This window comes from Barbus barbus (assembly GCF_936440315.1).
Source record: "Barbus barbus genome assembly, chromosome: 11".
Lineage (NCBI taxonomy): Eukaryota > Metazoa > Chordata > Actinopteri > Cypriniformes > Cyprinidae > Barbus > Barbus barbus.
In genome coordinates, this window is record NC_136739.1 from 29,387,953 (window position 1) to 29,401,105 (window position 13,153).

At 41.6% G+C, this 13,153-nt stretch overlaps 1 protein-coding gene across 1 annotated transcript; it reads right to left on the reverse strand.

The window, feature by feature from the left end:
* Window positions 1-689: 689 nt before the first annotated feature.
* On the reverse strand, window positions 690-13,028 carry LOC306877165 (D-3-phosphoglycerate dehydrogenase-like). Its single transcript, XM_079428731.1, has 12 exons — window positions 12,506-13,028; window positions 11,766-11,917; window positions 10,771-10,836; window positions 10,414-10,468; window positions 10,011-10,109; window positions 9,784-9,916; window positions 8,513-8,661; window positions 8,242-8,394; window positions 5,830-5,968; window positions 2,131-2,258; window positions 1,788-2,001; window positions 690-1,068 (listed from the first exon to the last, which is right to left on the reverse strand). Exons 1-12 carry the CDS (start codon window positions 12,641-12,643, stop codon window positions 914-916), a joined length of 1,581 nt encoding a protein of 526 aa, XP_079284857.1. The 5' UTR covers window positions 12,644-13,028; the 3' UTR covers window positions 690-913.
* Window positions 13,029-13,153: the final 125 nt, after the last annotated feature.

Consider the following 13,153-nt stretch of genomic DNA (forward strand, 5'->3'; position numbering starts at 1 on the left):
GACATTGCAAGCCTTGTGGTCATGGTCATGACACTAAAGAGTGTTTTTAAAGTGTATGCAACACAGACTCTGTTAAAAAAAAAAAATCATGTGATAAGCAGTGTCCATCATATCTGACTAAAGAGAAGCACCAAGTATATGGAAAAAGGGCCAGTATGAGTTTACAAAAAATATTTTGGGAAATGAAAAATAGCTAAGCGTGTAATATACACACTATATATACACATACATATATAGTTTACACAAAAAATATTTTTGGGAATGAAAAGGAGCTAAAGAGAGAGTGTGTGTGTGTGTGTGTGTGTATGACAGACACATACTCTACACACACAAAAGCAAGTTGGCAGTTACCATTAATTATGGTGAAGTAAAAGAATTGAACATTTTCACCTCATGCTCTATCAAAGGAAGTGAAATTCAATAAAAATGACTTCTTAAAATCTGTGAGTGAACCTTGGTGGATTTCCCCACCTGTGGCTCAAGACGCTGGATAAAGCCCCAGCTCCTCGCGACCCTAATAAGGACAAAGAGGATTTGAAACAAAAACAAAAAACTCATCTGTTAGTGTTTGGTGAATATCCATATTAGCAGCACAAATTGCCATCAGCTATTTAACGTCATTTTTACACAAAATGGACCGAAATAGAAACTCTTTAGCATGTTGAAAAAAGACACACTCCACTGCGAAGCACTGATTGTTGTTGTTGTTTTAATCAAACACTTTCACATATCTGGAATACAGTGGCTTTAGTAAACAGCAACAACAAAAAGTAAAATTAAGTATTTTTCCATACTGTCATTTTAGGAAATGTAGTGTTACGAACAATGTGAGCAACAGTTTGCAATGAAACTCAGGCTAGAGCTTAAGATGCTGGAATGTTACGTGGTTCAGATCAGGATCACTGACAGATATTCAGACAGTGAGCTGTGCTGCCTCTTTCACTAAGGACTTCAGGGCACCGATGTCCCCCAGCAGTGAAGATACGCCCATGCAGTACCACTGCTCACCCCTGCCGGCAGTAGAAGCACTGAAGGACTGAAGCTCCACACCTGCAGCTGCCAAAACCCCTGAGGAACATAGAAAAGCATCAATAAACTAAGCTTTTTCTGAGCCCTATTTTGTCACACAGACTTTAACGAGTCATTAGTCACCCTCAATCTATTCCAAACCCATATGTGACCCTAAAACCAGTCATAAGGGTCAATTTTTGGAAATTGAGATTTATACATCATCTTAAATAAGCTTTCCTTTGATGTATGGTTTGTTATGACAGGACAATATTTGGCCAAGATACAACTATTTGAAAATCTGGAATCTGAAGGTGCAAAAAAAAAAATCTAAATGTTGAGAAAAAGGCCTTTAAAATTATCCAAATGAAGTTCTTAGCAATGCATATTACTAATCAAAAATTAAGTTTTGATATATTCACGGTAGGAAATATCTTCATGGAACATGATCTTTACTTGATGTTCTAATGATTTTTGACATAAAAGACAAATCTTAAATTTTGACCCATACAATGTATTTTTGGCTTTTTCTACAAATATACCCCAGCGACTTAAGACTGGTTTTGTGGTCCAGGGTCACATGTGTCTTTCTCTCTTTCAAGAAATTTTAAAGAAGCTTCACACTGCTTTAGCCCATATAATGAAAGCATATAGTGACCAAGGGTCAATGACATACATATGGCTTCAGATGACATGCAATATGTTATGCAAGTATACATGTATAAATTATATACGTGTATAGATATTCTTATTTGTGCAGAATGTGAATCAGTCTTTACTGGTTACAGAGAGCAGGAGCTCAGTGGAGTTGACGGCTTTAAAGAACAGCAGGTGTCCAGTGAGAGGAACAGGCTGTCGAAACACACTTCCATTCAGCTCCAGCAGCACAGGAACCCCGGCCTGCACCGAGCCAACAGCCTTATAGCTCCTGCCGTTCACAGAGACCTCCAGCACACACGTCTCACACTCATTGTCTTTATGATCCGTCTGCACCTGTTTGTGAAATAGGGACAGATTAGAGCAATACTGGGAAAATAATCCACCTAGATGGCGCTTGTGCTTTAACTTAACATGTTAAGTATGAAAAAAATATGAAACTCTGCTTTTGTAAAGTAGTCTTACTGTAATTCCTGTCTCTGCAGCTAGAGGCAGTGCATTCACCAGGTTAGGGCCTTTCTGAGGACCTTCAGTGAGCAAACCAACTACAGCTGCTGAGCTTAAAAACCCAGTAGACTTCTTCAAGGACTCCCCTGAACAGCAATAAATAAATAAATACATATTTTAAATATTTTTTAATTTTATATTTACATTATAATAAAATGTTATAAAACTGTGTGTGTGTGTGTGTATATATATAGCCACAAGATGGCATCATTGTAATGATAAAATGTAATGCCATTTAAAATTAGAGGCAACCACTGCATTTTAATCATGATCCAAACAGAGATGCTGCATAGATGCAACATGAACAGTTTATAATCTAAATTACATTGTATAATTTTGAAATTTGAAGCAAAAACAGAATGGTCTGTCAGAATGGTAGTTTTGTGAAACTACTGTATACATAAAAAAAATATCTGCATGAAATGAAACAGCAGAGGAGCTGAATGAGACGCAGATAATCAAGGAATTTTGCTGCCGTTCCATGGGTGCAGCAGGCGCAATGATATTACTCAGCGCCTGAAAGTAGTCCCTATATATATCATAACTAGTTACCTAGCTGGGGACTACTACATATTTCAATTGATTTTCTTTTTTTTTTTTTTTTTTTTTTTTTTTTTTTTTTTTTTTTTTTTTTTTGGCCTGTCAGTAACACAGATAACACATGACAGTACGTATGTGTAGTTATGCTATCATCATTCACAGCCTTTTTTTTTTTTTTTAATATAATTTTTTTTTTTTATTAATTAATTAATTAAATTTTATATACCCTTTTATTTAACCATACTATGACCGACAAGACCAGGGGACAGAGAAAACAAGAGAGAGAAAAAAAATAAAAAAAATAATAATAATAATAATAATAATAATAATAATAATAAAAAAATATTATAATTATAATGATAATAATAAAAATAATAATAATAATAAAAAAAATAAAAAAATTGTGGATAAAGTCAACAGAGAAGGGGGGGAGAGAGAGAGAGGAAAAAAAAAGAGAATGGGGGATAGAGAGAGAGAGGAAAAAAACAAAACAAAAAAGAAAACAGACAATTTGCTTCGATACCTGCTGACAAAAAGAGAAAACAACAGAAGACACAACAGAAGACACAACATCAGAGAAACTGCAGCAACAACCAACATCTGTATGAATCACAATAAATTCTAAATGTTAAATGTTATTGAGCAACACGCATAACTAATATTACAAAATAAGTTTTGAAGCAACAGCAGATCAGAACAATGTGTGTCTGTGAGCACCCGTTCTTACACCAATGTGAATGCTTGAGTGTACACCTGTGTGTGTGAGCGCGCTTGTGTTCATAAGGTTCCTCCATGTAAATGTTTAATAGTGTGTGTGTGGGGAACAACAGCCCCATCCCGCAAGGCATGAAGCAGGCATGGAAGAGACCCAGGCCCCAAACATCCGGAGGCCCCCCAGGGCACGGGACCCCCAGGGGAACCACCGCAGGGACAACTGCGGCCCCCACCCAGAAAAGGGCAGAGGAGAGCCCGAAGGTGGGACATCCGACAGCCACAGTGTAGACACCCCAGGGTGCCGTGGCGGCAAGCCCGCAGGCTCCGCCGGCAGCCGACCACACCAGGGCAGACCGAGCCCTGGGCCCGGAGATCCAAGGGCCCCCCACCCCCCAACCGGGGCCCAGCAAGGCCAGTAGGGCCAGGCCCCGCCAAGCGACCGCCGAGAGTGGGCCAGCGCTCACCCGAGCATCCTGCCCCGGCGCGAGAAACCACCAATGCACCGGCGGCATCCTCCACCGGCAGGGCATGGTGGTGGGGTGGGGGTCGACTGAGATGATGAGTGAGGTGGAGTCTAAGGCCCGACCTGACACATAGACGTAGACGAACAAGCACACATATACACAAGCATACGTTCCCACCCTCATGCACGCAACGAATATTCTCACCCTCGCCCCACATGTAGACACACAAAAATGGACATGGTACCCACACTCACACTCCCTATATGCACTCTATACTCCTAGATCCAGGCACCACCACCCCCAGAGGGGTAATCAGCGCCCGATCCCGGAGCTGAACCCCCTTCGCTCTGGCGTGGGGACAGGAAGACCACCCCGGTCCCCGCAGCAGCAGAGAAGACCACCAGCCCAGACCCCGACCGGGCGGCCAGCTCATCCTCGCAGCCCCCGGCCCCGGACAGAGAACAGAGAACAGGGGTGTGAGATAAAAAAAAAAAAAGAGACCCCATGCTTCACCTCACCCGCTCAAATGTAGTGTTGGTGTGTGTTGTTCTAAGGTGCTTTAAAACAGGGGTGCTTTAAAACAGGGGAGGGGCACCCTCCACAAGCTTGTGTCAGCTCGTCCCCTCCCTAGAGCCCTCAATGTCTATGTGCAACTTAAAATTGAGAAGTGGGCACTGGCACCAGAGGGAAGGCTGAATGAACAGACCGCCCTCCGGATGCCATTCAGTGTGCCCACCCCCAAGGCCCTATATGTATGTGTCATGTGACAGTAAGTAATGAGAATGTCTAAGCTGTAATGTGTGATTGAGATGCAGGTGGCCACGAGGAGACAGAGGAGTACCACCTCCCCCGCATCCCAGCGACACACCCGCACCTCAAAACCCTACCTATGTGTTGGTGTGATGGAGCGGGAGAAGTGAAGCCTTAGGGATGGGGAGGAAAGCATCAGAGGGGGCAAAATACCCCCCCCTTCGGAGCCAGCTCCCCCGCTGACCCCCATAGGCACCCCCGTTACCCCAAATCTGCCCAGGGCGGGGGGCCCAGGCCCATCCAGACCAGGGCCCATGGCAGCCCGGGGCGGCCCACCAGACCCCACAGCAGAGGAAAAACTACCCCACCCCATCACTCATTCAACTCCCAGACTACATAAGACAATAAGACACCCAGGTTAGGCCCGTTTTCCCTGCCTCTATTGGATCCCCCCCGCGGAGGCACCGATGCATCGAAGACCCCCACACCAGGGCCGGGCCCAAGCGCATGCACCAACCCATGCTCCCGGCGGCACACCAACCAGGACCCAAGCCCCCCAGGCCCAGCCGTAACCCCAACCGGGAGGCAGAGCGCCCCCAGAACCCCAAGCCCCCCCCGGACCAACCCTGGAATAGTGCAGCCGCCAGGCCGGCAACCTACGTCCGCCGGCACAGGCATCCCCAGTAGCGCCGCATGCAGCCGCCAGAAAAACAGCACCCAAGAGTCACCAATACCCCATCCAGACCAAGATCGCAGCCCCAGCGCCGAACCCCCCAAGAAACCCACCCCCAGGGAACTCCCAGATGCCCCAAGCCCATATGGCCACCCCAACAGCAAAAACCACAGCCGGACAGAATCAATTTCAATTGATTTTCAACCTGCTCGTGGTTAATAGTTGCATCCCTACTATTAACAGAATAATTCTCAGAAGAGTAGAACTATTACAATCCAATAAAATGTGTTTGATAGACAACAAGCTCTGATATGTACATATGGGAGGGTTTCTTCCTGAGTAAATACGCAAGTCTTGTTTATCCTGTCCTGCATCATGTGGAAATGACTTCTCCCAAAAGTAAAAGAAAGTGTACATACTGTCCTAACAATAGGATTGAGTTTTTTTGAACGCATTCAGTTAGTGAGTGAATGACAACAATTTTGACAACATATTTGGGTGAATTAATCCACCTACCAAGTGATGTGACATGGACCTGACTGTAGGCTTCTTTAGAAGCGGTGCAGGCCTTCAACACTCTGCCCATGGACTCTCCCAGCAGGATCCACTGATGAGAGTCAGGAGAGAAAGAACTGACCAACACCTGAGCATTCACCTGAGATGGAAAAAAAGTTCAATTCAATTCAAGTTTATTTGTATAGCGCTTTTTACGATATAAATCGTTGCAAAGCAGCTCTACAGGAATTTAAGTTTCCACAATATATTTATATATTGCAGAACCTTAATATATTTAACTTATGGCAAAATTAATTCATTAAGCTGATAAAATGTAGAAACTGTAACTTGAATGCAATGTAAGTCACTTTGGATAAAAGCGTCTGATAAATGTGATATGTTGATGTGTTTTGGGGTGGTGATGGCGCAGTGGATAAGACACATGCCTTTGGTGTGAGAGACCCGGGTTCGAATCCACTGTGAGACACCAATGTGTCCCTGAGCAAGACACTTAACCCCCTAGTTGCTCCAGAGGCGTGCGACCTCTGACATATATAGCAATTGTAAGTCGCTTTGGATAAAAGCGTCAGCTAAATGAATAAATGTAAATGAATAAATGTAAATTAAAAATCCTCTTTCCTTCTGTATTGTGACATACATCAGAGTGAAAAAGAAAAGAACGCAGGACAGGGACTGGGTTTTATATATCGGTTGTTCATTGGATGGAGGTGGAGCTGAATGTGATATATATATATGTTTTTTTTTTTTTTCCTGAAAGAAACTGTTTAAAAAAAGTTCATTAAAGTACTTTGAGTAAAAATATTTCCTCGTCCCCGAGGCCCAGTTTAATGGAGCTGTTCACTGATAACAAGTGCATTGTCGTTTAAAGGCAGGGCAAGTCATTTTTCAAAAACGTTTTAGAAAACTGAGTCAGGGCCGAGTACCAAAACAAACTTGTAGCCAGGAGAGAGCGTTTAGTGAACAGCCGAGCCGAGCGACAGAAAGATATAGATGGTGGATAAAAAACAAAAGAGGAAAACGACTGCGGTATGATAAGGCAAGAAGTAGGACCCGTGTAAATATCAGATCAGCTTTCCAGCGCTGGAGAGAACTCAAGGAGCGGAAGGCCTGTGATCGGATGCCGAGGTTACTTTGTTTCTTCTCGATAGGTGAGTAACACCGTATCTACACCAGACGTGGCACGCCACAACAGCTAAAGTCTGCCTACACTGGACGCGTGTATTTCAGGCGAGAATGTAGTTGTTTAAAACTCAAATCTGCGGTTTATTTTTAAAAACAGCGTCTATTTGAAAATGTGCTTCTCCGATTTCGGAGCCGTGTGCACCACGCGATCACCGGTCGCTCAGTGCTCATGTATCCCAATGAGAGGAGCATAACCTCGGCTAGTCCTTCTGACATTTGCCGCTGGCTCTGATGTCTCTGTAGTGGATAAACTTAAGATATATTTTGTTTTGGGTAAATCTAACCGGTAATCTTTGGTCTTTATTCTATTGTTCTATTAATATGTTTAAATGAAAACGAAAAGAGGCAGTGGTGTTTGATATATTTCGTCTGTAAATACAGTGAGGAAGATTACAGCAGCCAAGGCGAGCTGACTGACGTTATCAAGTACGCTGCTCTTTGCAGAATTACCGGACTTGTGTCGTTCCATTCGCGGGAGCTCACACTCCGGAGTCTAACTCGTGAAGTCCGAACTACCGAGGATGCAAGTCCGAGTACTTGGTATTGAGAAATGCACGCAGACCTAACGTTCCGTCACCAGACTATTAGCCTAATCTTCTCGGTACTTTAGACTGCGATGGAAACGCAGACAGCAACGGGTCGGGGGGGGTCCTGGGACATATTGGTTCCAGGTAATTTCGGTGGAAAAGCGGCTTATGTTTCACAGAACTAACCGTTGCCTGGGTTGCGTAGGCTACATGTGGGGCGGATCTATCAAAATAGGGGCGAGACCATTTTGGGGTAGGGGCGTATTTGTTTCGGTGATTTCAAATATCAACATTGGCTTCCAGAAATCGCTTACCCTGCCTTTAAAGGTAGGAATTTGATAAAATGTTCCTGATATTTCCAGGTTTTCTCTGACAATGGGAACCTGTTTCTGGAATTTTATTTAGGTTTTTAGAAAAGCAGTTTTAGATACATATCTGTGGTGAAAATCACTTCAAGAGTCTTTGATGTTTGTCCTGAAAAAATAAATGTGCTACTTCTGTATTTGATAATTGTTCAAATTAAACATTTTTATTTTCAATTAACTACTTGGCATATATGAATAGTTTCCATGAATTGATGTGGTTAAGAAAAAATAATATGTCCTCATAAACATACAAAATGTCCCTGAAAAACTTGCAAGGGGAAAATAACACCCTTTCATAAAAAGTAATTTGTGTCACTGTAAAACTAAGCGTGACTCACGGCTCCCACTAACGCTTTGCCCGTGGCCATGTCCACAATCTGCAGGGCGATCTCCTTCCCACAGCGAGCCTGTGCTTCTTTAGTGCTGGCTCCCAGATGAGGACAGCTGATCGCATTGGGGTGGTTCACCAGCGCCCGGTCCTTTGGAGGCTCCTGAACTCGCCCAAAAATACATTATCAGTATTATTTTAAATATGTTTGCATGTAATGCCATTTACCAGTGGCAAGATGCTAAAGCCATTCTCAGTCTAAGTAATCGACAAACTCTGACCTCCACAAACACATCCAGCCCTGCTCCTCCACACTGTCCTGACTCCAGAGCCCGGAGGAGAGCGGCTTCATCGATGATGCCGCCACGGGCACAGTTCACCACCTTCACACCCTTCTTACACTTAGCAAATGAAGTGTCATTAAGGAGACCTATGTAGCACAACACCAAATGTTTGATTTTACACTGGGGCAATTCAGACAAAATTAATTAAATTAGAACTGCAATATATTCTATCATTTTGCCAAGTAATTGGTTTAATTGATTCAGTGTTTTGAAAAGCTTTGTTTCTCCTATCACCAAGTATACCAATGATACAAAAAAAAAAAAAAAATCACTCAGGATTTTAGTCTTTAAAGGGTTACTCTACCCCAAAATGATCATTTATCATTAATCATTTACCCCCATGTCTTTCCAAACCCGTAAAAGTTTCATTCGTCTTTGGAACACAGTTTAAGATATTTTTGATGCTTTCTGACAGCTCTCTGACCCTCCCATAGACAGCAATGTAATTAACACGATCAACGATCGGTAAAATAATCCATGTGTCATCAGGGGTTCAACTGTAAAGTTACGAAGCTACGAGAATACTTTTTGTAAATACTTTTCAGCGCCATTTTGGAGAATATTCACTACGCTGACGCAGAGGAGACGCATTGTTGAATAAAGTCACTATTTTTGTTTTCTTTTCCGTACAAAAAGTATTCTCTTAGCTTCGTAACTTTACGGTTGAACCCTGATGTCACATGGATTATTTTACCGATCTCTTTGCTACGTTTCTGGACGTTGATCGTGTTAATTACATTGCTGTCTATGGGAGGGTCAGAGAGCATCAAAAAGATCTTAAATTGTGTTCTGAAGACGAAGAAAGCTTTTACGGGTTTGGAACGACATGGGGGTAAGTGATTAATGACAAAGTTTTCATTTTGGGGTGGAGTAACCCTGGTCCTTGCACAATGAGTCCGAAATTTTCGTATGCGTTTTTTTTTCGTATTCGTCATCCTTTCCTATCAAATGCTTGCTGCGGATGCGAAAACGCAGAAAATCTAACCGGATCCAAAAAAATTTATGACGGACGAAAGTTTCGGAGGCAGTGTGTAAAGACACAAGACACAATGTGAGCTTGTATTTATTTTTTAACGTGAATTTTGGAGTCAGTGTGCAAAGACCTTTAGTCTTGGCACATAAGCAGCAGCAATATGAGGCCAAATAATCACTATTTTTTTTTTACTGAATTGTGCAGCAAGCTGTCAAAATGTTTTGTTTGTGTGTACCTGTGGTGGAGGGCATGAGTGGAGTGTGGACTGTGATATAATCACACTGTGGCCACAGTTCCTCCAGAGACATCTGCTCCACGCCCCAGCTCGCAGTAACCTCTGGAGGGGTGATGGGATCGTAACCAATGGTCTATCAGGAATGCAATAAGTAAAAAAGAAAAATTAAAGTTTAAATTGCATTTGCATTTCGAGTCAGAAGAGGTTTTAGGACACAATGATCTTACCTTCATACCGAAGGACTGCATTCTTGTCGCCACCTCTTTGCCGATTCTTCCAAGCCCCACAATCCCAAGAACTTTTCCATACAGCTCTGCGCCCATGAACTGCAAAATCATTAGCAAAGCACTCAGCTATCTAACACAACAATGTGGAGCAACACATTCAGTGATCACAATCGATTAGTGATGACTGGCTTGACACAGACGGGAAAGTATGGCTATGGAATCACAACGGTTTCTGCACTATGTACTGTATGTTATGCACAAACTTTCAGTCTGTGTAGAATACCTGGATGATTTGCCAAAATGTGCAATATACAACATGATTGTGAATGCAATACTCTATCCCATAATGCAAAGCCTTTAACATACTGCCAACAGCCACACAGAGGACAAAATGTGCACATACCTTTTTCCGATCCCATTTCCCATCCTTCATCGACATGACAGCTTGTGGAATATGTCTAGGAAATACAGAAAACCTTAATAAATATTTTTAATATTTCTTTAGGTATGTAATAGGAATATAACAATAAATCCAACTTAGAGGGGTTATATCAGGTCTTTTTTTCCTTCTGAGGTCCACCTATACGTCTAGAGTCCAAAACTCAGTTTAAAACCCAATTTTTATTTGCCTTTTTTTTTTTAACCCTCTTTCAGACCCATAGACATCACAGATTTTTGAGTTCTGAAAATTAAAACATTTAATAATATAATTATCTCAAAACCCTTAAAACAATAAACAGAATTAATTTAGCCAGTTTACCTTGATAAGCTCATCAAAAGAGCACAGGTGAGCTCAGCAGCACTGATTGTGTTTCCACTCGGAGTGCTAAAATATGAAGAGGAGGGAAAAAAAAAAGAAGAATAAACAAAAGACATAAAAAAAAAAAAAACATTTAGGAAAGGATTCCTGGCCATTCTACTTGAAGGAATAGTTCATCCAAAAATGAAAATGATGAAAATGTTCTCCACCACAGGCCATCCAAGATGTAGAGGAGTTTGTTTCTTCAACAAAACCTATCTGGAGAAATGCTCAACAATTGATCCTCTGCAGTGAATGGGTGCCATCAGAATAAGAGTCCAAACAGCTGATAAAAACATCACAATAATCCACACCACTCCATCAATTCATGCCTTGGGAAGTGAAAAGCTGTTTGTTTGATCACCTTCTGGTCCCCACTGACATCCATAGTACTTTTTTCCATAGAAGTCAATGGGAACCAGCAACTATTTGGTTACAGGTTTGGAACAATTTGAGGGGGAGTAAATGATGACAGATTATTTATTTATTTTTATTTAGTCAAATTCCTTTCCTTTATGATGGATTTGTTTCTTACAAACACAGCTTTTTGCTTTTCAATGTTAACTAATGGACTGGAGTGGATTATTGTGATGTTTTTATCAGCTGTTTAGAGTCTCATTCTGACGGCACCCATTCACTGCAGAGGATCCATTGGTGAAGAAGTGATGTAATGCTAAATTTCTCCAAATCTGTTCCCATGAAGAAACAAACTCATCTACATCTTGGATGGCTTGAGGGCAGGTTCCTTTCCAGCAAATACCAATTTGTTAAAGGAATAGTTCACCCACATCTCCAAAGATGTTAGCATGAGAGGCAATAAATGTTGACAATTTCATATTTGAGTGAACTATTAAATTAAGAAAAGAAGTAAGAAGAGTGCCCGACTAGAGCAACCTGCTTTAGCACTGAAAACAAACAGAACTGAGGTCAGAGCAAGACTCAACATGCTTCATTACTTCATGACAATAATGCCTCTCTTAGTTGCTGCATCCACATCCACATTATCAACTCCAGTTCCGGCCCGTCCAATGATCTTCAAGTTACTGCCAGCATTGATGATATCAGCAGTAACTTTGGTTGCTGATCGGACGACTAAACCATCATAATTCTTGGGAGAAAAAAAAAAGAAAAATATTTGAGACAGGTAAACTAAATTGCCATGTTACTTCCTAAGCAGAGCACGTGGCATGACAATAGTGACAAGTCAACATGCATTTGGCTTTTTACGTAATGCACATGCCTTCCTGATAAAGAAAAATGCATTTTATTTACATCACATCCAAGCAAATACCTAATAATTAAAAAACAACAAAAATGTACAAACTAAAAACACATGCACAGAGCAAAACACACGTTACAATACTTCGAATACATAAACTGATGGTTTACTTGGGGTCTTTATTAGTTAGGAAACGATTCATATGGTGCAGATACAGGCTGCTGTTGCATCAGACTCGTGAAGAGGAGGAGGAGGAAGAGGAGGAGGAGGAGGAGGAGGAGGGGGGGTGACAGTCTCACACACACACACACACACACACACAATCTTCAGCACATTCACATGCTAATATCTCATCACACACACCGAGTTGATGTCACTGCTGCTGCTTTGGAGGACGCTTCAAATCAAGGCACTTGATATTCCGGAGAAGTTGCTGCTGAACTTGAGAGTCAATCAGTTGAAGAATCACTCACTTACCTGAATCTCTGCAATCAACTCTTCTTTAGTCATCTGCTGCTTCTCCGTCACTTCAATGCCGTTCTCCTGCAGAATCGTTTTGCAGCATGGATCGACGCTTTCACTGATTAAAACGCGTTTGACTAACACCGGAGCCATTCCTGTTGATTCGTCACTCCTCTATGACTGACTGATGCTCCTCCGAGGCGCGTTCAATAAAGATCAACTCCGCCCTTCACGCGCCTCCCTAAAGTTCCTCCAGAAGCACATCACAGCAAACATTGCCACACCGACTCATGCATGCCCAAACCGGCAGAATAACTAAATAAAGCAATAAATCACTAACAATTACAGGTAATAAGTAAATGCAATGCAATAAAAGTTTTTAATTTTATTAAACTTAGTCCTAATTTATTATTTTCTGTGTTTAATTTTATTATTCTTGCACGTATGTATGTGTTCAGTTATTTTTATATTTATTCCCACATGTATTTGTTTTCACATTTGTTATTAGTTTTAACTTGACTTTTATTTATATTTATTTACTGCAGGTTTGAGTCTCTATACTATGATAGTTTAATATATAAATAATCTATTTATTTGAGATTAAAGTGAATAGAGGATGAAAAGAAGGTTATAACAGGTCAGGTGGACTAATTCTTCACAAAA

Excerpts from the sequence above, each read along its gene's own strand:
- LOC306877165 (XM_079428731.1), bottom strand. The coding sequence starts at position 12,643 with ATGGCTCCGGTGTTAGTCAAACGCGTTTTAATCAGTGAAAGCGTCGAT. Across the intron at positions 11,918-12,505 it reads AGTTGATTGCAGAGATTCAG|AATTATGATGGTTTAGTCGT; the intron begins GTAAGTGAGTGA and ends TTTTCTCCCAAG. Across the intron at positions 10,469-10,770 it reads CTTTTGATGAGCTTATCAAG|ACATATTCCACAAGCTGTCA; the intron begins GTAAACTGGCTA and ends TGTATTTCCTAG.